General features: G+C 41.9%; 2 protein-coding genes and 2 long non-coding RNA genes across 53 annotated transcripts in view; 1 reads left to right on the top strand and 3 right to left on the bottom strand.

Annotated features, from left to right (window-relative positions):
- UTP18 (UTP18 small subunit processome component) overlaps window positions 1–11,095 on the bottom strand; it is a 36,417-nt gene extending 25,322 nt beyond the window's left edge. The window contains exons 1-4 of the mRNA XM_028836348.2: window positions 10,722–11,095; window positions 7,985–8,097; window positions 4,784–4,882; window positions 2,518–2,585 (exon numbers count right to left, since the gene is read on the bottom strand). Coding sequence (XP_028692181.2) covers window positions 2,518–2,585; window positions 4,784–4,882; window positions 7,985–8,097; window positions 10,722–11,063 — 622 coding nt within the window. The 5' untranslated portion in view covers window positions 11,064–11,095. The remainder of the gene's footprint in view (window positions 1–2,517; window positions 2,586–4,783; window positions 4,883–7,984; window positions 8,098–10,721) is intronic.
- Window positions 10,536–25,579, top strand: part of MBTD1 (mbt domain containing 1) — an 84,964-nt gene continuing 69,920 nt past the window's right edge. For 24 of the 50 annotated variants that reach the window (XM_077971128.1, XM_015119257.3, XM_077971110.1 and 21 more), the window contains exons 1-2: window positions 11,566–11,813; window positions 12,443–12,506. Coding sequence is in view for 11 of the 50 variants with exons in the window: in XM_015119253.3 (XP_014974739.1) it covers window positions 11,391–11,528 (138 nt within the window). In the remaining 39 variants the exon portion in view is untranslated. Of the gene's footprint in view, window positions 11,529–11,565; window positions 11,814–12,442; window positions 12,507–25,579 lie in introns of those variants that run through there. The other 26 variants (XM_015119253.3, XM_028836342.2, XM_028836340.2 and 23 more) reach the window with 12 other exon arrangements.
- Window positions 12,442–22,118, bottom strand: LOC144335582 (uncharacterized). Its single transcript, XR_013406507.1, has 2 exons — window positions 21,078–22,118; window positions 12,442–13,134 (listed from the first exon to the last, which is right to left on the bottom strand). It is a non-coding gene; the product is annotated as an uncharacterized LOC144335582 (long non-coding RNA).
- Window positions 14,858–19,470, bottom strand: LOC144335591 (uncharacterized). The gene is made up of 2 exons (XR_013406516.1): window positions 19,131–19,470; window positions 14,858–15,803 (listed from the first exon to the last, which is right to left on the bottom strand). It is a non-coding gene; the product is annotated as an uncharacterized LOC144335591 (long non-coding RNA).

Below are 25,579 nucleotides of genomic sequence, written 5' to 3' on the forward strand. Positions count from 1 at the left end.
CAAAATACAAAGCAAGCTAAAATGATGGGGGGAGGGGATAAACAAGGAGCAACACAATAAAACAACTCATAATATTAATGAATTGCCATTGATTTTTGGAAGTGTGGTTATGTTCAAAAGCGAGAATTTTCTTACAAAGAAACTCAGTAAATATGTACAGATAAAAATTACACACTGGAGATAATTGTGAAGCTGAGTGCTAGTCACTATTCTGCCAACAATAAGTATACCTTCAAGTCACTATCTCTTTGAACCTCTCTGATGTACAAAATGAATGTATTAGACAAGCATACCCCAGACTGTAGTAGACTGACTAATTGCTGACTTAATCCACTTCCTTTTTCTCCTGTGTACAAAGCCAAACTACACTTCCTAGGATCCTCTCAGTTAGTGTGGCCTTATGACTGAGTTCCAGCCAACAAAATGTAGGCAAAAGTATCCTGTACCGGCCGGGCGCAGTGGCTCAAGCCTGTAATCCCAGCACTTTGGGAGGCCGAGACGGGCGGATCACGAGGTCAGGAGATCCAGACCGTCCTGGCTAATACGGTGAAACCCCGTCTCTACTAAAATATACAAAAAACTAGCCGGGCGAGGTGGCAGGCGCCTGCAGTCCCAGCTACTCAGCAGGCTGAGGTAGGAGAATGGCATAAACCCGGGAGGCGGAGCTTGCAGTGAGCTGAGATCTGGCCACTGCACTCCAGCCTAGGCGACAGAGCGAGACTCCGTCTCAAAAACAACAAAAAAAAAAGTATCCTGTACCATTTCCAGGAAAGGCCAATAAAAATCCCTTCTTTCTCCTCCTATAAGCCAAGTGGATGTCAACATCTCAGGCAACTATGGAAGAACCAACCTAAAGATGACAGAATTTCTATAAACTTGGGTCCCTAAAGTAAACCATCACCTTCCTACTACCCCAATTTTATGTGCTGAAAAAATCAACTTCAATTGGATTATGCCACTGGGATCTGTGGGATTTTGTTTCAACAGCTAGCATAACCATATCTAAAATTACAGGACTCTAAAATGTTGTGGGGTTCTATAAATGCACAATAAAATGGACAATAAAATTGTTTCATACAGGAGGACAAACTGGTGATCTAGGGTCTAGAAGTATGCCAACAAAAAAATAGTCAAAATAACGAGGGATATTTAACGTATTAAAAAACAAACATGGAAAGAGCCTTCCCAAATAAGAGAAAAAGAAGATAATCCATATGTTTCAAACGGTAGAAGTAGAGAGTTGTTGGGAAATAAATTTCAAAATAGGAAAAACTGTCTAACAGTTCTTCAAGAAAAGGGAAGAAGGGGAAGAAACAGTTTAGTAAAAAGTACAGTATTTAGGCCAAGCACAGTGGCTCATGCCTGTAATCCCAACACTCTGGAAGGTCAAGAGTTCAAGACCAGCCTGGCCAACACAGTGAAACCCCGATTCTACTAAAAATACAAAAATTAGCCAGGTGTAATGGCATACACCTGTAACCCCAGCTACTCAGACAAAACAATCTCTGGAACCCGGGAGGTGGAGGTTGTAGTGAGCTGAGATTGCCCCACTGCACTCCAGCCCTGGGTGACAGAGTGAGATTCCAACATACACATATACACACACACAGAGTACATTACTAGATATATTTAAGCAGAGGATAATGTAGAAAAGATTACTGCAGTGGATAAAGTCAGGCCACATCACTAAGATTCCTTCAACCTCTGAAAGCAAATGGCTAGAAACAAACACGGTCAATTTCTACTTAATAACAGACTGTCTTTTCTAATAGAATTACATAAAACACTGGCTCTTTGTATGGGCTCCCTGTATTTACATACCATGCGGACTAACAGGCTAGGGAGAAAGGGGACAGAGGTGGTGGTCATAAACTGAAGCTCAACGGACATCAAGGATGCTAAGGAAGGAGCTCCTACATGATGTGAGAGGATATACTCTGGACTCTCAGGATTTCAAAGGTTAATTCCAAGTCGAAAATGTGTAACTCCAAGCACACAAACCAGATTTCAGCTAAGCCATCCATATTTATAACAGCTAAACTCAAAAGATCGAAAAAGCAGAAAATAGCCATGGTACAAGTTAAATTTAAAACCTACAGTCAAAAAACAGATTTTGTTTTTTGGTTTTTGTTTTTTGAGACAGGGTCTCACTCTGTCACTGAGGCTGGAGTACATTGGCACTATCACAGGTTACTGCACCTAGTCTTCCCTGGCTCAAGCCATCCTCCCACCTCAGCCTCCCAAGTAGCTGGGACTACAGGAACACACCACCACGCCTGGCTAATTTTTGTATTTTTTGTAGAGGCGGGATTTCGCCATGTCACCCGGTCTGGTCTTGAACTCCTGGACTCAAGCAATCCACCCAGCTTGGGCTCCCAAAGCACTGGGATTACAGGCGTGAGCTACCCAGCCAGGCAAGAAATACCAGGTTTTAATGAGCCTCATAAGAAAGTTCAAATAATAACAAACAGGAACGGGGACTTACGTACTAATTTAAACAGAGATATCAACGCTCACCATCTGAAGATGTTGTCCGCTTAGTAGTCTCTGCCCAGGCAGGTACTCCTCCCATGGCATGTTGGAATCTAAGCAAAAATATTTGAAAAGTAAATTTATGGCAACCACTACATGTCCATAAAGCTTGACACATTTAAAGCATATAGGTTGGATCACCCTTGAGAATATGTATGGACTCTCTTTCAAAGAAGTTAACTATCTTTAAGAACAGAAGTTATCTTTACTCACACAGAACAGTCCCAACCTGCCTATATTGGAAACTTCCATGAACCTCTGCCCACTTAAACTAGTCCTGGATACATATTTTTTGTTAATTATTTTCATCTAGTTACATGGTTGTCTTATTTGTTCATATCAACACACCCTGGATATCAGGACTATGTAAAGAAGTCTCTGTGGTTTATGCCACAGTACATAGACTACACACTAGAACACGTCTGAAAGAAATTGACCAGATTGGTAAGAATACACAAAACCTCATTATGTATCATCTGAATAAAACAGAAGTACTTCACTCTGGCAAAAGTAAGCTTTAATAGAAGCATGATAGCTGTGTTCTTAAGAACTGGTACCTGGAAGAGGGCAAAGAGTTGTTTTAATTTTTTGATGCAGAAGTACAGAGTAGCTCATTAAGCTAAGCCCACTAGCCATAAACAACTAGAAACCCGGACAAAACATATGAAACAACTTTTTTCGGAAACTGGATGACAGCATAGGACTATGATCCCTCAGGGAAGGGAAATAAGCAAGATGAACCCCATCACCACCACGAAATTTCCCCTAACAGCGTTTATAAAACCCTGGCACAAAGCTGAGAAAAAGATCAGACTTGAAAGAGACTGACACAATTGGACTTTCAGGGGCAGTGTACGGTACACATCATCTTAAGATACTCCTCACCAAAATATGTCATTGAATTCTAACCAAGACTTTAAGCCCAACTTAAGAGGAATTACAGATGACAGAACAAGTTAAACAACACAAAGAAAAAATAATCAGATTGAGGGAAGAGGAAATGTGAAGTGACTAATTAATGGAGAGTTTTCTTTCGAGGTGATAAAAATGTTTTAGAACGGAAAAAAAAAAAAAACCAAAAGAAATGTTTTAGAACTAGACTGAAGAGGTGGTGGCACAACATTCTAAATATACTAAATGCCACCAAATTTACACTTTAAAATGGCTAACACTGTTATGTGAATTTCACCTCAATAAAAAAAAGGAATCTTAAAATTTCAGAATATGGGATATTCTACAACAGGTCTGAACACTTAAAAGATAGGTAATGGCTGAGCACAGTAGTACACGTCTGTATTCCCAGCACTTTGGGAAGCCAAGAAGGGCAGACTGCTTGAGCCCAGTTCAAGGCCAGCCTGGGCAACATGGCAAAAAACCTCATCTCTACAAAAAAATACAAAAATTACCTGGGCATGGTGGCATGCACCTGTAGTCCCAGCTACTCAGGAGGCTGAGGTGGGAGGATTTCTTGAGCCCAGGAGCTCAAGACCAGCCTGAGCAATGGAGTGCAACCCCGTTTCTACAAAAAAATTTTTAAAATTAAGGTGGTAAAGGCCTGTAGTCCCAGCTATGGGGAGCCCAGGAGGTAGAGGTTACAATGAGCCATGACAGCACCACTCCATTTCAGCCTGGGTGACAGAGTGAGACCCTACCTCAAAAAAAAATAAATAAATTTAAGGGACATAAAATCCAAATAAAATGTATGCACCTTACAACAACTGGAGAAACTAACATGGACTAGCCATAAACTATTAATTTTAGGTATGACAATGGTATTGTGAATATGAAGAAAAACATCCTTAATCTTAGGAGATGCACATTGATAAATTTATAGGTTAAGTGTCCCATTATCTGTACCTTACTCTCAAATACATTGGGAAAGCATACACATCCCCCAAATATATATAGCAAATATAACAAAATGTTAAAAACCATTGAACCCAGGTGGCAGCCATTTAAATTTTTGAAAATGTTCATATTATAAAATTATGATTAACCACATGCAAATGAACAAGCAAGTAAGCAATATCATCACTGATTATATTTGAGTGGTAAGATTATAATTTTTTTCCAAATTTTCTTTGTGTTTGTGCTTTGTCCCCTCTCCTCTAAAACTACAGAAATTCAGTCACTGCCCGCAATAGTAATCCTCTGTTTCAAAATGGAAAACTACACAAGAAGCAGTTACAGTTAATGACTGGGCATTGGTTATACACACCTCTTGGTAAATCATACGAAAAAAGACACTTACTCTTCTTTAAGTCTCTTTTTAAGGTTGTCTTTCGAAAGTTTACTTTCGCTAGCATTTTTCATCATATCTTTCCGAAACCGATTGTTCATCATGTCAACCCTACAAAACCAGAACAGCATATTTTTAAATAACTTTTAAACAGTTAATATAAATAGCTGCTGCTTTTAGCACCTGGAGAAAAATGTTTAATGAAACGATGTAAGTCAAGGTTTTTAAGATGTGAACATTTCAAATGCATCTTCTGTTCTTCCTAAAACAAAAAAGTAGTCTCCAATATTTCAGATCATCTGGTTTACACTTTGGGGAGCTAGTATTTGAGAAAATTCATCATGACTTATCTACACAAAGTTTATGAAATTATCCAAAATAAATCCCAGGTAAATCGAAGAGTTAAATATATAAAGAGCAAACCTTAGGCCCGGCGTGGTGGCTCACTCCTGTAATCCCAGCACTTTGGGAGGCTGAGGCGGGCAGATCACGAGGTCAAGAGATCGAGGCCATCCTGGCCAACATGGTGAAACCCACCTCTACTAAAAATACAGAAATTGGCTGGACTTGGTGGCACACACCTGTAATCCCAGCTACTCAGGAGGCCGAGGCAGAAGAACCACTTGAACCCGGGAGGCGGAGGTTGAAATGAGCTCAGATTGTGCCACTGCACTCCAGCCTGGGCAAAAAAGTGAGACTATCTCAAAAAACAAAACAAAACAAAACAAAACAAAAGTCAGGCATACCGGCTCATGCCTGCAATCCCAGCACTTTGGGAGTCAGAAATGGGCGGATCACTGAAGGTCCAGCCTGGCCAACGTGGTGGAATCCCGTCTCTACTAAAAATACAAAATTAGTCCAGCGTGGTGGCAGGAGCCTATAATCCCATCGACTCAGGAGGCTGAGGCAGGTGAATCGCCTGAACCTGGGAAGCAGAGGTTGCAGTGAGCCAAGATCATGCCACTGTACTCTAGCCCAGGCAAGAAGAGCGAAACTCAGTCTCAAAAAAAAAAAAGAGCAAACTTTGAAATACTATGAAGTAAAAATACAGGCAAACATTTGTCTCTCTCTGATAAAGAACGACTTACTATTAAAAACAGCAGTAAAAATAATGAAGGAAAAGATTCACAGATTTGACTACATAAAAATTTAAAACTTCTATGCACAGAAAGCTGGGGAAAACCTACAATAAATCTAATATATAAAGGTTTGAAATTCTCAATATGTCAGGAACTAACATACCAAGATTATTTAAAAAGTATCCAACAGACAAAGACATAATAAAGAATATTTATAAGAAATGAGGCCAGGCATGGTGGCTCATGTTTGTAACCCCAGCACTTTAGGAGGCCGAGGCAAGCAGGTCACTTGAGGTCAACAGTTCAAGACCAGTGTGGCCAACATGGTAAAACCCTGTCTCTACTAAAAATACAAAAATTAGCTGAGCATGGTGGCATGTTCCTGTCGTCCCAGCTACCTGGGAGGCTGAAGCAGGAGAATCGCTTAAACCTGTTAGGTGGAGGTTGCAGTGAGCCAAGATCGCGCCACTGAACTCCAGCCTGGATGAAAGGATTAGAGTCTCGGAAAAAAAAAAAATGACAATGACTAAACACAGAAACGTTTTCCCAAAACAAATTGGGTAGAGATACTACCCACGACCAAACTGACAAAGTCTGAAAAAAAAACAAATAAACCATTGCATCTAAGAATAGACTGAGGCCGGGCGCGGTGGCTCACGCTTGTAATCCCAGCACTCTGGGAGGCCGAGATGGGCAGATCACGAGGTCAGGAGATCGAGACCATCCTGGCTAACACGGTGAAACCCCGTCTCTACCAAAAATATAAAAAATTAGCCAGGTGTGGTGGCGGGCACCTGTAGTCCCAGCTACTGGGGAGACTGAGGCAGGAGAATGGCATGAACCCAGGAGACGGAGCTTGCAGTGAGCCGAGATCGCGCCACTGCACTCCAGCCTGGGTAACAGAGCAAGACTGTGTCTCGGAAAAAAAAAAAAAAGGAATGAACTGAAACTGACACCTTTCAATGGGAACACAAACTGGCAGAACCTCAAAGCATGCAGTCTGGCAGTACTTAACATGAGCCTTAAAAATAACTGTGCTCTTTGATCAAGTAATTCTACCTCAAAGAATCTTTCCCAAGGCAACAAATTAGAAAATAAAGAAAGGTTTCTTCATAAAGAGGTGATAAACATTAATGCTGAGATAATTTGCATTAAAGGGAAAAGTAAGGCTGGGCACAGTAGTTCATGCCTGTAATCCCAGCACTTTGGGAGGCAGAGACGGGTGCATACCCGAGGTCAGGAGCTCAAGACCAGCCTGGCCAACACAGCAAAACTCCGTCTCTACTAAAAATACAAAAATTAGCCAGGCATGGTGGCACACACCTGTAGTCCCAGCTACTCGGGAGGCTGAGGCAGGAGAATCACTTGAATCTGGCAGGCAGAGGTTGCAGTAAGCGAAGATTGCATCACTGCACTCCAGCCTAGGTGAAACAGCAAGACTCAAAAAAAGTCTCAAAAAAAGTAATTTTTTAAAAAAAGGTAAAAAGAAAATCTACCCAACAACAGCCATGTAAATTATGGTTAGTTCACATAATGGACTACAACAGAGCCATTTTTAAATGTCTATTTTTTTTTTAAGTAGGGAGAAATGCTTACAAACAACTTTATGTAGAAACTTTATGTAGAAAAAAGCAAAATGTTATATCAAGAATACAGTACATTCTCATCTATGACAGTTCCTATGGTGTGAGCTACCTTCTTTTTAGCCTTTACTCAGTTTCAGGCACTGTGCTAGAAGTTCTACATGTACTATTTCATTTAATCCCAACAAACTTCTGATGTAGTTACTATCACTGTGCCCATTTCACAAAGGAAAAAATGTAGGTTCCAAACTGCCCATGGTCAATTAGAAACTGGCCAAATGAGGAGGCAAATTGAGACCTGACTTCGAACACTGTATTCTCTTAGCTATTGTATACAGCAAAGAGGAGACTGAGACAGAAGTATGATAACATGCTAACAGCAGTTCTCGCTCGGTGGTGGGATTAGGAACCATGGAAGATCTTTTCTATATTTTCAAGTATTTTTCAAATCTTCCCTTAATCACAAATTGGTAAAAAGAATGATTTTTAAATCTGCAAAATAACTTTTTTAAATGTCCAGAGGGATTCAGAAGAAAAGTCAGGCAACTTACATTTCCTCATCTTCATCATCTTCATCCACCCAAACTGGCTTCTTTTGAGGTGGAAAATTACCTTGTGCTTCATTCTCCACTTCTGAGTCACCCGAGTCTTCATGTCCTTGAACCTACAGCAGACAAAACACCCTCAAGCACTGAGATTTTCCTATTCCATGACTGCAGACACATAGGCCTTATACCCAAATGGTTCACAGAATGTTTTCTCTACCACTCGCCGATGAAATAATGGGACAGAATGCTACCACTGCAAATGCTGGAGGCAGAGGCAGAAAATGGAGAAACCAGAGAATGGCACCACCAGCTGGACAGGTGAGGCAAGATGGAACAGCCGAGGAGAAAAAGTCAACACTCAACACGCAGAAAGGAAAACACCAAGCAAGACAAGAACAAAAGGTGAGTCTGCAGATGAAACGAGGAGAAATGTCAGAACTACAGAAATTACAGGACCGGAGGCAAACTAGAGTCAAAGATATCTCCATTTTCCTAACCTGTTTTTGACCCCCTACCTCCTTAAGAAACTTTATACCAGCAGAGTGCAGTACCTCATGCCTGTAATCCCAACACTTTCAGAGGTCAAGGTGGGAGGACTGCTTGGACCCAGGAGTTCGAGTCCAGCCTGGGCAACATAAGGAGACCTCGTCTCTACAAAAAAATTTTTTTAATTAGCTTGGTGTGGTGGTGTGCACCTGTGGCCCCAGCTAGCTACTTGGGAGGCAGAGACAGGAGGATCACCTGAGCCTAGGAGGATGAAGCTGCCTTCTGAGCTTAAAGTGCTCGGAGAATTGTGCAGGTGTAACTTATCTGTGACCAATAGGAAGAGCAACCAGTTACTATTAGCAAAAGGGAACTGGAAGACTAATAGGTGTCGCTGCACTCCAATCTGGGTAACAGGGTGAGACTGTATCTCTAAATAAGAAAATAATAAATACATTTATACCATCAAATCTAAATTCTAATATTATAAATGTATACCATAAAGTTTATACTATGAAATCTAAATCTAGGCCAGGCGCAGTGGCTCACACTTGTAGTCCCAGCACTTTGGGAGGCCGAGGCGGGCAGATCATGAGGTCAGGAGTTTGAGACCAGCCTGGCCAACATGGTGAAACCCTGTCTCTACTAAAGATACCAAAAAAAAAAAAAAAAAAAATTAGCCAGGCGTGGTGGCACACACCTGTAATCCCAGCTACTTGGGAGGCAGGAGAACTGCTCGAACCTGGGAGGCGGAGGTTGCAGTGAGCCGAGATGGGGCCACTGCACTCCAGCCTGGGTAACAGGGCGAGACTCCGTCTCAAAAAAAGAAAAAAAAAACTTTGGGAGGCCGAGACGGGCGGATCACGAGGTCAGGAGATCCAGACCATCCTGGCTAACACGGTGAAACCCCGTCTCTACTAAAAAAATACAAAAAACTAGCCGGGCGCGGTGGCAGGCGCCTATAGTCCCAGCTACTCGGGAGGCTGAGGCAGGAGAATGGCGTAAACCCGGGAAGCGGAGCTTGCAGTGAGCTGAGATCTGGCCACTGCACTCCAGCCTGGGCGACAGAGCGAGACTCCGTCTCAAAAAAAAAAAAAAAAACCTAAACCATAGAATACCCCTTGAAGTGAGTTTGAGCTTCCCAAAACCACAGGACAGAAATGTCCAAGTGGTTTCTACTTGCTCTACTACCAGTCTAATAAACAGACTTCAAACCCAACAGCTCCCACCTCAGTACACTCTTCCTTTTCCAGACGACAAAACTGTCACAAAGTTCAGTTTCCAGTAGCAGTTCTGTACTTCCCAAATAGATTGCTGCCACTTCTCCCACAAGCACCCGAAGGAGGCTCTGGTAAGCAGCTGACATTAGATGGGTCAGCATTTGTGTAAGAAACATGGACTGGGTAATGTTCGGTGCGCTTTCCTCCGCCCCCTATCTAAAATTTCACAGGCCTCCTCTAGACACGCTCATCTCCCTTTACCGTATGTCCTTTTTTCTCTTCAGCACTTGTCACCAACAAACCTGAAGTTTACCGGTTTATCTCATCTATCTTGTCTCTGCCACTAGCATACAAGCTCCAAGAGGCAGGGATTTTTGTCAGTTTTGTCCATTGCTGTGTCTCCTCCAGTGCCTAGAACAATGTCTGGGACTCTCAAGAAAAGCCTGGTATAGAATTAAATGGATAGCAAAATGTGTGCAAAAAGTATGATGAATCACGCAGGGTTTGCCATTGCCAGAGAGGGTATCTGGCAACCAACAGGTTCCCCAATATTTGCTAAATGAACGAAATTCACGATCATTCTCAAAATCCTGTGGGTCTCACAGTCACTTGGGGAGATAGTTACAACGCAGATGCCCAGGCCCGTGCCCACGAATTGATTCCATCAACGAAATGGAATTCCTAGATCACAAGGAACTGAGGCAGGTGATCAAAAGACCACATTGTTTGGGGAGAGGCTAGCGGAGCCGAGCAGCGGCGAAAGATGCTCACTACCACAGTTCGCAAAGCAGATACCCGAGCAGCGGCGCCTCCGGGGGCGGAGAAAGGCGCGGTCCCCGCCCTCCAGACACTTTCAGTCTGGAGCAGGGAGGCGAAGGACCCGCAGCTGCGACCCTCGGCGCCCGCGTTCTCAGGCTCCCTCCCACCTGAGCGCTCCCCGCCGCCGCAGGTCGCCCAGGCTCCGCCCCCCAGAGCTTCACCGCCCACCGCGCGCCCCGCCCGAGCGCGCCCAGCCCGCGCGCCGCGGCCTCCCTCACCCGCGGGCCCCGCAGACGCCGCAGCAGAGCGTCCTCGTCGTTCTCGACGTCGCCGAAGACCAGCTCCTCCAAGCACCGCTCCACGGCCGGTTTGTCCTCCTCCAGCGTCAGGCGGTTCCGCTGCCGGAGCCGTCTCTCCTCCTCCGCCGCCGCGACTGCAATCGCAGCGGCCGCAGCGCTCGGCCGGGCCGGCGGTTTCCGCTGGGATGAAGGGGCAGGCTTTTGGGGAGGCCGGCCTGGCCCTGCTCCGGCTTTCCAGTCCGGCCTCGTTCCGGGCTTCCGTTTCGGCTTCGCTCCGGTTCTCCGGTCCAGTTTCATTCGTCTCCTCCGTTCCGGCGGCATCGTTAGGTTTGAGGAGAAACGCAGGCGCTCACGTGGAACCTCGCTGCGCATGCGCCCAGGCACCTCCCTGGCCGCCGCCGCCGAAGCCCCTGGGGCCGGAAGGAGCCTGCGCAGCCTCTTGCCACGTGACCCGCACTCCCTCCCTCTACGTAACTCTCACTCCCCTACCCAGCCCCGCCCCGTGTGGGAGTTCCTCCGGGAGGGCCAATCTTCCGGGTGTAGGGGGAAGCGGCGTGACTGGAGTGGAAAATTTTTCCAACACAACTTCGCAGCTGCAACATATTGAAAGGAGCGCAAGAAAGCCCGAGTATACACTCGGACAGCTGAATGAAACTTCTGCTTTTCCTGTTGACTTTAACCAGTGGATTTAACACAAGCTCCAATGCGCTTTCCACCTCTCGTCTTGGTACGGTCCTTGGAGTACGGAGCCTGCAGAGGGTCCCACGCTGGAAGCGAGTGAGGAGGGTATGTAGGGAAGTGGGCCAATCGGGGCGCGGGTCACGGCGCAGGCGCGCTGGGGAGGGAGGGCTATGCTAATGTTGTTGATATCCTGGGGCCACCCGAGTTAAAGGGGGGAAATCCGGGGGCTGCCGCAGCCGCCACCGGTCTGGGCCCAGCCGGGGGCCCTCTGTAGTCGCCGCAGTCCCGGGGAGAGGCACCTGCCCCCAGCCCGGGGAGGGGGCGCCGCGGGCTCGGGGAGCACGGACAACCCCTACCCATGAGGCCCTGATGGAAAACACAAAGGATCTGGTGAGAGCCGAGCGCGGCAGCCGCTTTGTGTGCCAGGTGGGGGGGACGCCTGCAGCTCCCCGACCCCAGGAACCCCGCAGCTCCCTGACCCTGCTCCCTGGCCTGCTTCTCCATCCCACGCCCCCTCAATCTCCGGAGCCCCCCCTCCCCCTTCCAGCCGTTAAACGATTCAGGGGTTCCCCTCCCCCCACCCCGTCAGCCCTGGACTCGTTGGGGTTCTCTCCATCTCCTCCACCCTCTAGAAGAAAAATTCGAGAAGAAAGTTTTTCTCTGCGTCCTGCCCCCGCCCCCTGCTCTGGCTAGGGGGGAAAGGCTGGATCCGAGACTTTTCCTTTTTTAGCCACCCAGGGTGGGAGAGTGGAGTAGTCCTCTCTTCTTCGCGGGGAGGGAGAGCATAGTTTTGGTGCTTTGCAGGGGTAGGAGTCTGTCCGGCTTGGGGCCAGTGCCGCGAGGCGGTTTGCACGTGGAGGTGGAAATATTGAAAGGGGGCGGGGTGGGCACGTGCGGGAGAGGTGGGAGTGGTGTTTGGGAAGCAGCCTCCAAGGCTGCGTATTTAAAAGGGTTTCAAGTCGGTGGGCTTCTATGACCATTGCGTTCTCCTTTGTGAAATAAGAATCCTAACATTTCAGAGTCGGAAGAGACATTAGAGGTCATCTAAAGCAGCCGTCCCCTCTGCAGCCTCTCTGACAAGGGGTAGGTAGTCTGACCCCTGCTTAAACCCCTAAAAGCACTGAGCGCTCACTACTGCCCTGGAAAGCCCATTTTTCAGTAGTTCTAATTGTTGTCTGCCTACCCTTGTTAGACCCTTCAGTCTCTCATTCATGTCCTGGTTAAGTTGCTCCTTTTTTTACTTCTCAAATTTTCTCTCACATCCTCCTCACCCACCCACTGCTCATTGGCCTATATTTTGTGTGCCAGGAAAGAACAGCAGGGAAGTGGAGGAAGGGGGGGTTGAGAGATAGTGAGGGCCAGCCGAAAACTTTGCTGGGTCAGTGTCAAATGTGCTGCCTTACATGCCTGAAGGTGTTTTTTCTACAGGAAGCTAAATAATTACAATATGGGAATTTCATGCCTGTTTTCTCTCACGAGTGCATCTTTTTGAAGTCAGAAATTTCAGCGTCATCTCCGTGGTTCTTGTATCGCAAAACACATTTGCGGATTACCTAAATCACTTCTCCTAAGGATGTCTAAAACTGTTAGGGATGGTACTGAAGCATCACCTGATAGAGGGATGATTAGATGATTACCGCCCCCACCCATTTGACCTGTGTTCCTCGGGAGCTAGTCTTTCCTCCAGGGGTCCCTCTTCCAAATGCTTTTACTCCTTTTTTTTAAGTAACTATCTTTTATGAGATTTGAAATTTATGGACCATTTTAATACTTGTTTAGAGTTTACAATATTTTTAATTCTCCTTACACTAGCATACACCAGTACTTATCCCTGGCTGGTTGAGATAGGTCAGTTGAAACTATTGTCACTGGGTGTTTCTTTAACATTCATCCTTCATTTGGTGAGCTGTGCTGCCTCCAAAAGTAGTTTTATTGGCCTAAGAGTCTTGGATGTGCCTGTTTCTCCCTAATATGGTGAAGTGGGGGGTCAAGACATAACAGATATAATGTAGAAATAATGCATCTGATTTAAAAGCCAGCAAATAAATTTCACCTTAAGCCCCAGTCTCCTATTTAAAAGGTTAGACTCAATTTTTCTTTCCTCCTTTTATAACTTAGAGACTATTGCTTTGCTCTTGTGTACTTAGACGGTTATTTTATTTTTCGTTTGTTTACCTCAACACCAAAGAGTGTTTAGAAAGAAAATAGCTGTGCTTTTTTTTTTTTTTTTTTTTTTTTTTTTTTTTTTTTTTTGCATCACCTCCTTCTCTGAATAACAAGTAGCTTCTATCTAGAACCCCATACTGAATGCTTGTAAGTACCTTGCAAATTATGGTAACATCTGTCTTGAATAAGTATTTGTTCATAGTGCCTTATGTTGTTGCGTCATGTTTTTTAACCATCCAATTTCTAACTTTCTGTAACGTTTGACATAAAATATTTCCTCTAAATCTACTCACTAGAATTCAGCTTGTGAAAAAAGAATCAATAGAGCTGTAATAATAGTATTTTTAACATTTTAGTTAATAAGGAGTTCCAGGTTGTTTTCCTGCGTACTTTAAACGTGAACTGTCATGACTTAAGTTGACTGACTTTGGAGACATTTGCATTCTAAACATACTAGACAGGAACAACTGGTTTTATTTTTAAGACACTGCCATATTCTTTAAAGCTGATTATATGTTGACCTTATTATCTAAACCTTTCTAGATGTTTTAGTGCTTCTTTTAGTCCCTCGAATTATGTTGAAAATTGAAACACTTTAAATTGTTTTCAGACATAACAGTGGTCAAAGGAAAATATAGTTTAAAAGTGAAAACATATTAGTATAAATACTAAAGCACTGAATTACTAAAAGCCAAGAGTGCTCAGTAGTCTGAGTAACCACATTCGAAAATTAGACAGACAAGTGACATTCTTTGGGTTGCTCTTTGTTTCTCAGCTTTTCATCTTTAAAATGTTTGCTAAATAAGATATAACCTTTCACACTTATGTATCATTAGTCTGAGGGTTTCAAAATTCAAGAAAGAGAATAAAACCATCAGGACAATAAAAGAGAAAGGACTTACAATAGTTAAAACAAGCTAAGATGTGTCTCCTAACACCACAGTATTCTTAACTGCCCAAGATGACTTTTGAATTTATGCAAAAATTGCAGATAGATTTAATCATTATTTTTTTAATAAACCTTGTCTTAAATATTTTTTTTACCCGCAAATTTAGAATTTCTCCTCTTGCTTTGCTGGAACCCATGATAAAAGGTGAAAAGGGAAATAATTCCTATTTGAACAAATCCTGAGTATAAGATAGGATGAAGTGATACAGTAGGAAGGGTGCTGGCAGTGAGGTTAATGTCACAATTCTACCGCTGATGAGCTCTATGGCCCTTGTTGGACAAGATCCTGTGCCTATGTTTTCTCATGGCAGTTGAAGGGTTGGTGTAGTATCAGCATAATCCAATAGAAATTTCTGCAGGATGGATATTTCCTAAATCTTTGCTCTCCAGTTATGGTAGTTACTAGCCACATGTGGCTGTTGAGCACTTGAAATGTAACTGGTAGAACTAAAAATTGAAGAACTCAATTTTTAATTTTGCTCTTTTAATGAATGTAAATTTAAGTAGCCAAATGTGTGGCATACTGGACATACAGACATAGTACAGTGTTTTCTAAGCATAACTAATCATTAGAATTACTTCTTGGAGACTCTTGTTAAAATATAAAAACCTCTCTCATTTAACTTATTTAGTAGATATGCAGTGGGTCCTGGGAATGGGTTTTTAACGTATATCCCAGAAAGTTTATCAGATTGGTTAGGGAAACACTCCATTAGGAGATTTCTGAGGTCCCTTCGAGTTCTCACTTTAGCACTGATAATTTAGAATATAGTGCAATAGAAGTGAGCTCTGGACAAAGTCGGCAAGGTAGCTCTCTGAACTGCAATTTTAGGAAAGTTGCGTAACCTCTTTGAAAGCTTCACTTTCCTCATCTGAAATACGGGGTGAACATCAGCCCTTCCTCCTGTAGTTTCTATAAACCTCCTCTCAGATGTTATGCCCGCTGTTTAAAAAAATGTAAGCTGCTATAAAAGATGAGACAAGTCATAAGATAAAATGTTAAGATGTGTTCCCAGGCTTTCCTTTTTTTTCCTTTTTCACTGTGTTTAATTCCTACTACTAGTCTGTTAAAACTGATTGTATGCAATACTCATTAGTTTGTTCAACGTTGTGGCCCAATTATTTGGCCACCATTTGCAGTTTAATTGTAGGACGGGAATGTTAAGTCCAATACTTCTTTGTATTTCTGGTGCTAAGCATAATGATTTGTATATATCATTCAATAAATATTGGTTAATATTAGCCAGGTGTAGTGGCTCAAACGCCTGTAATCCCAACACTTTGGGAGCCAAGGGTGGACAGATTGCTTGAGCCCAGGAGTTCAAGATCAGCCTGGGCAACATGGTGAAACCCTGTCTCTACAAAAAAAAATAACAAAAATTAGGTGTGGTGGCACACACCTGTAGTCTCAGCTACTCGGTGGCAGAGGTGGGAGGATTGCTTGAGTCTGGTGGGAGACCGAGGTTGAAGTGAGCCATGATTGTGCCACTGGACTCCAGCCTGGGCGACAGAATGAGACTCCATCTCAAAAAAAAAAAAAAAAAAAAAAAAGTTTATCATCATGTATTACTTTAAGACTTCTAAGCTTTCAAATTTGCTAGAGGTTATTTTATACACCAGAGAAGTAGCCCCCTTGTGTATATGTATGTGTTTAACCCAACTTTGTTGTTCAGTGGTTATATATCTTCTGAGCAACCAGTTCCAAATATATTTTTTAAAGGTAAACACCAAGAGAATGTTGTTATTTCAGATCAAGTGTTTTTAGGTTATATCAAATCAATATGACATTGAATAAGCTAAGCTGTTTAATTTATTTTCTCACTGTTTTTTTTTTTTTTTTTTTTTTTGAGATGGAGTCTTGCTCTATCGCCCAGGCTGGAGTGCAGTGGCATGATCTCGGCTCACTGCAACCTCCGCCTCCCGGTTCAAGCCATTCTTTTGCCTCAGCCTCCCGAGTAACTGGGACTACTGGCGAGTGCCACCACACCCAGTTCATTTTTGTATTTTTAATAGAGGCAGGTTTTCACCATATTGGCCAGGCTGGTCTCAAACTCCTGACCTCATGATCTGCTCACCTCAGCCTCCCAAAGTGTTGGGATTACAGGTGTGAGCCACCACGCCTGGCGCGTCTCTATGTTAACATACTAATAAATGATCTTGTTTGATCGTTCAGACCACATTTGCCCTATAGACCCAACTTCAGTATGAATTCTATTATTTGGGGTAGAATTGATAGCTGATAATGATCTCAGGGAACCTCTAGGCTACTGCTTGTTTCAGACTTTATTTTGATATGGTCATCTTACTTTTAATTAGCTTTCCAGATTCGTACTTAAGGATTCATAGCTTTCTTCAGGAGAACTGAAAGTCTATTCATGTGAATTTTTTTATTTTATCATACATCCTTCCTGTGTGGTAAGTGATGTTTTTCTTACTTAGAAGAGAGGGAAACTGAGACCCAAGTAATTGCTACATCCAAAGTCATAACAGTGATAGGACTAGAAGTTGAACCCAAAGAGATAGAAATTTGTATTTCTTGTACATCAAAGAATGAGTTCCTTTTCTCACTGTTGCTTTAAATCTTAAATATTGCTATGTAGAATATTGTCCTCTCCTGTCATTCTCCTGGGTACTTTTCCATTTCTTTAGGTGGGTTATTCAGAATTACTGGTTTCGGTTTCCTCTTGATTGTATCATTGACGTGAATTTATTCTTGCTTGCACATTGAATTTGTGGGAAATAAAAACCCAGTAATCCCAAATCCTTACCATTTGTGTTCGTCATAACAGTAAGCTTAGAAAGAAGGAAGGCATTTCTCTTTACACTGATGAGTTTTATCACTATACCAGAATGTGCTTTCATCCTCATACTATAATAGAATGAAAAAGAGGCCTGCAGGAGTTAAATAGCTCTTGAGCTCCTACCAAGTTCAGTCATCACAGAGTATGTAGTAATTTCTGTTTTGTACTTTGTGATCTCATGCATACAATATTCAAATATAAGTTTCTAGAAAATACTTGTTCCATAGCTAAATATAAAACTTGGAAAGTTGTTTGAGCCACTGCTCCCAGTGGGTTTGGATAATGAAGAATTGGTTGACTTCTGATGAGTTTATTCATATCTGATGAGTTTATTCATATTGAAATTATACTGTTATTAATATTACTTGGCTGCATATTTATTGACCTCTGCATTTAAGATTTCAAGTGTTTTCTGTCATTTCTCCCAGAGATGTTTAGTTTTGTTGTAACTTTTGTTTGATTATACCAATAAGTTAATGACTATGGGCCGGGCGCGGTGGCTCAAGCCTGTAATCCCAGCACTTTGGGAGGCCGAGATGGGCGGATCACGAGGTCAGGAGATCGAGACCATCCTGGCTAACACGGTGAAACCCCGTCTCTACTAAAAAATACAAAAACCTAGCCGGGCGAGGTGGCGGGCGCCTGTAGTCCCAGCTACTCGGGAGGCTGAGGCAGGAGAATGACGTAAAACCCGGGAGGTGGAGCTTGCAGTGAGCCGAGATCGCGCCACTGCACTCCAGCCTGGGCAACAGAGCGAGACCCCGTCTCAAAAAAAAAAAAAAAAGTTAATGACTATGCCTTTTAATTCCCTTGTAGATTTCATAGGGACGATGGTTTATCTAGGTGACAATTACAGTAGGACAGTGAAGTTATGTCGTGATTTGTGATCTCTTCTTTAATTTTGTCACTATACAAACCTTTTGTTTTATTTTTTATTATAGAAGTGCACCTACAATGTTTAAAAAAAAAAATTTGAAAAGTTAGATTCATCTTCCCATTCTGCTCCCACACTGTTAAAAGTTTAACTGCTCCTAAGGTCTTTCTTAGGGCACATAAAAACAAACATACATATATTGATCTATGTATATGCCAGTGTATATTGTTCCTTTGAATAAAAAGTGAGTCATACTGTGATATATTTTATTATACTATATATGGTGATTTATTTTTTCCACTCAGTATTTTACCTGTTGCTCATCATTCCCCTGCTGATTGTAAGATTGTCTCCAGTTTTTCATTATTATTACATTAGCAAACATCTTTCTACATATTCTTATGTCCTTGTATGTATTATATATGAGTATTTCTGAAGGACAGATTCCTAAAAATGGAATTACCTTATCAAAAGGCATAGCCATCTTAAATTTTCATGTGTAATGTCAAATTGCCTTCCAGAAAGATAGTATAAGTTTACCTTCCTACCAAGTGTATATGAGCACTGTTTTTCCCACATATATTTACTGATATCAGATATCATCAATCTCTAAATATATAGCAACTTAATTTTTTAATGTACTATATACTTCATACAAATTAGCTTTTATTTTTATCAAATACATGCACTTCATAGTACAATAATTAAACAATGCTAAAAGTATTCCAAAAAAATGGTTCCTTGTCCAGTTCAGCTCTGATGAGATAACTACTTTCATTCTTTTAGCTTTTTCATGTAGTATCTATCTCTCTTAATTCTAAAGTTTAGGCTTATTTATTTAGTGTATTAATTTTAGACATTAGTGATTTTATAGTAGACAGGGAGTTAGCATAACCCAAATATAAAGCAAGGTTTACATACCTACAGTCATCCCATCTTCCTATATGCAAGACCTTAAATAGTCATCTAATATGATTTGCAGTTTTTCGGGGGTGTTTTTTTTTTTTTTGAGACAGAGTCTCACTCTGTCGCTCAGACTGGAGTACAGTGGTGCGATCTCGGCTCTCTGCAACCTTTGCCTCCCGGGTTCAAGTGATTCTCCTGCCTCAGCCTCCCTAGTAGCTGGGTCTACAGGTGCCACCACCAGGCCTGGCTGATTTTTGTATTTTTTAGTAGAGACGGGGTTTTACCATATTGGCTAGGCTGGTGTGGAACTCCTGACTTCAAGTGATCCACCCACCTTGGTCTCCCAAAGTGCTAGGATTACAGGTGTGAGCCACCACACCTGGCCTCAGTTTTATTTTGAAGAGCAAAATGTTCAAGAGGCCACATTACCTGAAACATACTTATTTGATGCTTGTTTTCTATGCTTACAGAGGCTAGCTGACAGAACCAGTATTCAAGGGGGAAAAAAGAAAGAAGGTTAAAATTTAAAAGGTTTTAAGATAGTCCCATGATTTATATTATTAGTGTTCATAGTTGTTATATGATCTTGGGCAAGTTGCTTAGCCTATTTGGGCCACTGCCTCCTGTAAAATGGGAGTAACACTTATAAGGTTTAATACGCTGCTACAGATTTAAGTGCTGAATGTGCCTGACACATACTAAGCATATTACAAATATTATAATAACCATAATAGAGTAGTAACAAAAATAGTCCAACATGGCTGGGTGCAGTGGCTCATGCCTGTAATCCCCGCAGTTTGGGAGGCCGAAGGGGGCGAATCACTTGAGGCTAGGAGTTCGAGATCAGCCTGGACAACATGGCGAAACCCCATCTCTACCAAAAATACAAAAATTACCCAGGTATTGTGGCACACACTGTAATCCCAGCTTCTCAGGAGAGTGAGGCATGAGAATCACTTGAACCTGGGAAACAGAGGTTACCATAAGCCAAGATCATGCCACTGCACTCCATCCTGAACAACAGAGCAAGTCCAATATTAGGTTATTGTAGAATTTACAAATAAACTCCTATAGGACGAAATGTGTTTTAAGAGTTCAACTCATAAATTTAGCTTATTTCTCTACCTATAGAGATTTGTCGATTCTTATAGGTAGAGAAATAAACCAAATTCCAACTGCTCCTTATGCTCATTTCTCTGGGTGTTAAGAGTGGGAGAGGGAAGACTTGACAAATTTACTGAAAGAGGTATGGGAGCATGAAAGCCTTAGACAAGGTACAAAGATCCACTCACAGAAAGAGAAAATCCGAAAGAAGTTCCAAAACATTGATCACAGGTTTGGAGTTTGATAGTTCACAGCTCTATGTATAAAGAAGAGCTTAACGATAAGCAGTACCAGAATTGGTAGCTTTAAATTATAAGCATTGCCTCATAAGGGAAACATGAAGACTTGGAGACATGGCAGTGAAGAAGGAGGAAGAAGAAAAAATTCTTCAGGAAAAGAAAAAAACTGAACTTAGAGAAGAGGGTGTTCTTGAACTAGCAGCTCTGCCTATGAAACGAACAGAAATAGAAAAGAGCAGGCCACATCCATGCAGAACTATAAGAAAAAACAAACAGGAAATGTGAATCAGCATTTCAACTGATGAAAACTACCCCCATCAAAAACAGCAGGAAAAGGCTGGGCACAGTGGCTCAAGCCTGTAATCCCAGCACTTTGGAAGGCCGAGACGGGCGGATCACGAGATCAGGAGATCAAGACCATCCTGGCTAACACGGTGAAATTCCATCTTTACTAAAAAATACAAAAAAACTAGCCGGGCGAGGTGGCGGGCGCCTGTAGTCCTAGCTACTGGGGAGACTGAGGCAGGAGAATGGCATGAACCCGGGAGGCGGAGCTTGCAGTGAGCCGAGCCGAGATCCGGCCACTGCACTCCAGCCTGGGCGACAGAGTGAGACTCCGTCTCAAAAAAAAAAAAAAAAGAAAACAGGAAAAAATTGACACAGTGCTCCAAGTGAAATTAAACATCCTGAAACCAATGTTGAGAGATTTGAAAAATAAAATTAAGAAATATTCTGAAACAAATATAAAACTTGGAACAGAAAGGAACAAAAAGCATTAAGAAATGAACACAAAGTAGATTAAACAGAAAAATAGAAGATGAAATGATAACCAGTAATGAAGTTTTAACATTCCCACAGGACAAAATTGACCAAGTTGAAATGGGAGATGGATCCGAAGTTTACTGTATATAATTGGTGTCCTTAAATATTTAAAACTATAATCCAAGAAGACTTTCTGGAAGTGAAAAGAGATCTGAATCTAGACCTCAGAAGTTCATACCAGAAGGCACACTTAAAGATACTTCCTAGTAAAGCTGTATGACTGTAAAGATGCAAAGAATTCTCAGGGTCTCCAGGCAAAGATGTGACATAGAGGCAAGAGAATTAATTAGCCCATTGTCAGATTTCTCAAAAGCAACGTAACAAAGCAAGACAGCAGAGCAGCATGAGGAAAGTGACTGCTAGCCAAGGATTTTATATCCAGCTAACTGTTGTTCAGGTATTAAGACTGCAGAACAACAGTTTTAATATGCAAGAACTCAGGAAATACTCTACTTGTTTACCCCTTCTGAGGACACTCAAAAAGGATGACTTTCATCTAAAAGAGATAGTTGGGAAATTTCCTACAAAAAGACTGTGACAATAAGTATTTCAGATATCTTTTTGAACTAAGATTAAAACCAATAGTGGGGACCTAGAGAATACAGTAGTACATAAATGTTATACGTTCTGACAAAGCAGAAAGAATGCAACTGAAATATAAGGGGATGGGAAAGGGAAAGAAAAGGAAAAACTAAGGCCATGTGTGGTGGCTCACACCTGTAATCCCAGCACTTTGGGAGGCTTAGGTGGGTAGATTACTTGAGCCCAGGAGTTCTAGACCAGCCTGGGCAACATAGTGAGACCCAGTCTCTACAAAAAAAAAAAAAAAAAAAGTTTAGCCAGGCGTGGTGGTTCATGCCTGTAATCCCAGCTACTCAGGAGACTGGAGTAGGAGTCTCATTTGAGCCCAGGAGGTCAAGGCTGCAGAGAGCTGTGTTTGCCTAACTGCACTCCAGCCTGGGCAACAGAATGAGACCCTGTCTAGAACTGTTCTTTTCAGAACTAGAATAAGATTAATTACTGTAGTTGAAATAATATGAGGGAGTCAGAGCCTACCATCTAAAACTGAAAGACCAAATAGAAAAGATTAGGTAAGAAAAAAGATACAACATACTATAAAAGCTATTAATATAAAGGTAAGCATATTAGGAGGACTTTCCAAAATACTGAGAGAAATTTTTTAAGGGACAAAGAAAAGTATGATGGAATAGGAAAAAAGTGTACAGTACATAATGCACACCCTAATGATAAAATATGTGGAGAATTGAGAGCAAACATAAAGGCCAGGACAAAGATGTACCAGGCAAATAGAAACCCCAAGAATCCAAGACTGGCGATGCTGATAGCAAAGTAGAATTCAAACCAAAAAAAGCATTAAATCAGACAAAAGAGAACAGTTTATAATGCTAGAAACCATGATTCACAACAAAGAATAACAGTTAAATATGTACCAAATAGCACAGCAACAATCTGTATAAAGCAAAATCTGTATGAAGTATAAGAAGAAATAAAAAACTAAAATCAGAGGACTTTGGTTTTTTGAGACGGAGTCTCACTCTGTCGCCCAGGCTGGAGTGCAGTGGCCGGATCTCAGCTCACTGCAAGCTCCGCCTCCCGGGTTCACGCCATTCTCCTGCCTCAGCCTCCCGAGTAGCTGGGACTACAGGCGCCCGCCGCCTCGCCCAGCTAGTTTTTTGTATTTTTTAGTAGAGACGGGGTTTCACCGTGTTAGCCAGGATGGTCTCGATCTCCTGACCTCGTGATCTGCCAGTCTCGGCCTCCCAAAGTGCTGGGATTACAGGCTTGAGCCACCGCGCCCGGCCTAAAATCAGAGGACTTTGACACTTAGCACAAGATGTAGTAGATAAAAAAAGGATATAAAAGATCTAAATAATATAATGCAAATCTTCAAGTATATCCCTAATAATCAAGAATATACTGTTTCCATCCCACATCCCCCCCCCCCCCCCCGGTCTCCCAGGCTGGAGTACAGTGGCATGGTCACAGCTCACTGCAGCCTTGACCTCCCCGCCTCAGGTAATCCTCCCTCCTCAGTCTCCCAAGTAGCTGGGACCACAGGTGCACACCACCATGCCCAGCTAATTTTTTCTTTTTGCTTATTGTAGAGACAAAGTCTCTCCATGTTGCCCAGGCTAGTCTCAAACTCTTGGGTTCAAGCAGTCTTCCTGCCTTGGCCTCCCAAAGTGCTGGGATTATAGGCGTGAGCCACCATGCTGGGCCAGAGAGTATGTTCTTTTTAAACACAGAATATTCACAAAAAAATTGTCCATTTATTAGAAAACCATTAGTAGGTCCCATACAAGAAAACAAAAACCCAAAAAGCAAAAGGACATTGCACTTCCGTCTTGAAATTAAGAAACCTTGTATTATGTATTCACAGAAAACCTTGTATAGGAATTTGTGTGGCACTTTTATTCGTAATAAAATCTGGATGAAGAAAGGGTAAGCTGATACATTGACAAATATTACTCAGCAATAAAAAGAAACCCTTTGTACATGTAACATGAATGAATCTCAGAAATACTATGCTGACTGGAAGAAATTAGACACAAAAATATCCATGCGATTTTATGCCATTTATATAAAATCTTAAATATATACAAAATATAGCCAAAGCTGATAGAACTCAGGATTGGGGAGAGCTTGAGTGGGAAAGGACAGGAAAGAGCTTTCTAGAGTGACAGAAAAGTCCTATATTTGGATAAGTGTTTAACAGCATGCCTTAATTTTAAAACTTTTTAACGGGTAAGAGGGAAACACAAATTGCAAAGTTTCTGGAAAATGTTGATAAGGAAAATACTACATAATACTACCTACCAGAATCTGTGGAATACATTTAAAGCAGTGAGCAGAGGAAAATTCATAGCCCTGAACACTTACATAAATGAAAATCAATTCCCAATTCAGAAATGAACAAAGTAAACCGAAAGCACAAGAAAGGAAATAAAGATAAAAGTAGACGTTAATGAGTTAACAGAAAAACTATACGTGTAGATGATGAATCAATCTTGGACTCTTGAGGGAAGAGTCACATAATAGATAAGTCACTAGCTAATTTAACCAAGTGGGGAAAGGGAGAAAGCACAAATCAAATTTTAAGAAATGACAACGGGAAAATAACATTGGATACAGAAGAAATTGAGAACTATTTTAATACAGAACTATTTTGCACACCTCTGTACAAATACATTTCAAAACCTAGATGAAATGGATAATTTCTTAGGAAAATACAGTTTAATAAAATGGACCTCATTAGAGATGAAAAGAAAATAACACCAATTTTCCTAGAAGAAATAGAAATTTGTCAAGGAACCATCCCACCAAACACCAGGCCTAGGTGGTTTCACAGGGGAATTCTGCCTGATCAGATATTCCCGATGCTACATGAATATAGAAAATGGAAAGCTAATTATTTTTATGATGTAAGAGTAATACTGGACTGTGCGCAGTGGCTCACACCTGTAATCCCAACATTTTGGGAGGCCAAGGTAGGAAGATCACTTGACCCCAGGAGTTTGAGATCGGCCTGGGCAATTGTTGTGAGACTTCAGCTCTACAAACAACTAAAAAATTAGCTGAGCACAGTGGTGTGTGCCTGTAGTCCCAGCTACTTGGGAGGGCTGGGATGAGAGGATCACTTGAACCCAGGGGTGTTGAGGCTGCAGTGAGCCAAGATCATGCCACTGCACTCCAGCCTGGGCAATAGAGCAAGACCCTGTCTCAAAAAAAAAAAGTAATACTGATTCTTAACCTGATAAAGATAGCTCAAAAAGTGAAAATTACAGAGATACCACATACAGATACTAATGGAAAACTATTATTGTGCAGTCTCTCACACCATATTACAAAAATATGATGAGTGAGTTTTATACCAGGAATACGAGGATGATTCAGTATTTAGAAATCTATTTATGTAATTCACCATATTAATCGGTCAAAAGAGAAAAAGTTGTGTTCTCTTTATAGAAGCTGAAAAAGCCTATGACAAAATTCAACACGTGTTCCTAACAGAAACCTTTCAGAAAATATGAATGGATGAATACTTCCTTAACATATAATATTTTTATTTTTATGAATACACACATACGCACATGTACATAGCCTTAACCCTAAAGCCAGAATCTTATTAAGAAACACCACAATCAAGAATAAAGTAAGGATGCCCATTTTCTCCATGACTTAACATTATACTGGAAATATGAGCCCATACAGATAGAAAAGAAAACAAATGGCCGGGCACGGTGGCTCACACATGTATTCTCAGCACTTTGGGA

This window comes from Macaca mulatta, chromosome 16 (assembly GCF_049350105.2).
Source record: "Macaca mulatta isolate MMU2019108-1 chromosome 16, T2T-MMU8v2.0, whole genome shotgun sequence".
In the NCBI taxonomy this organism is placed as follows: Eukaryota; Metazoa; Chordata; class Mammalia; order Primates; family Cercopithecidae; genus Macaca; species Macaca mulatta.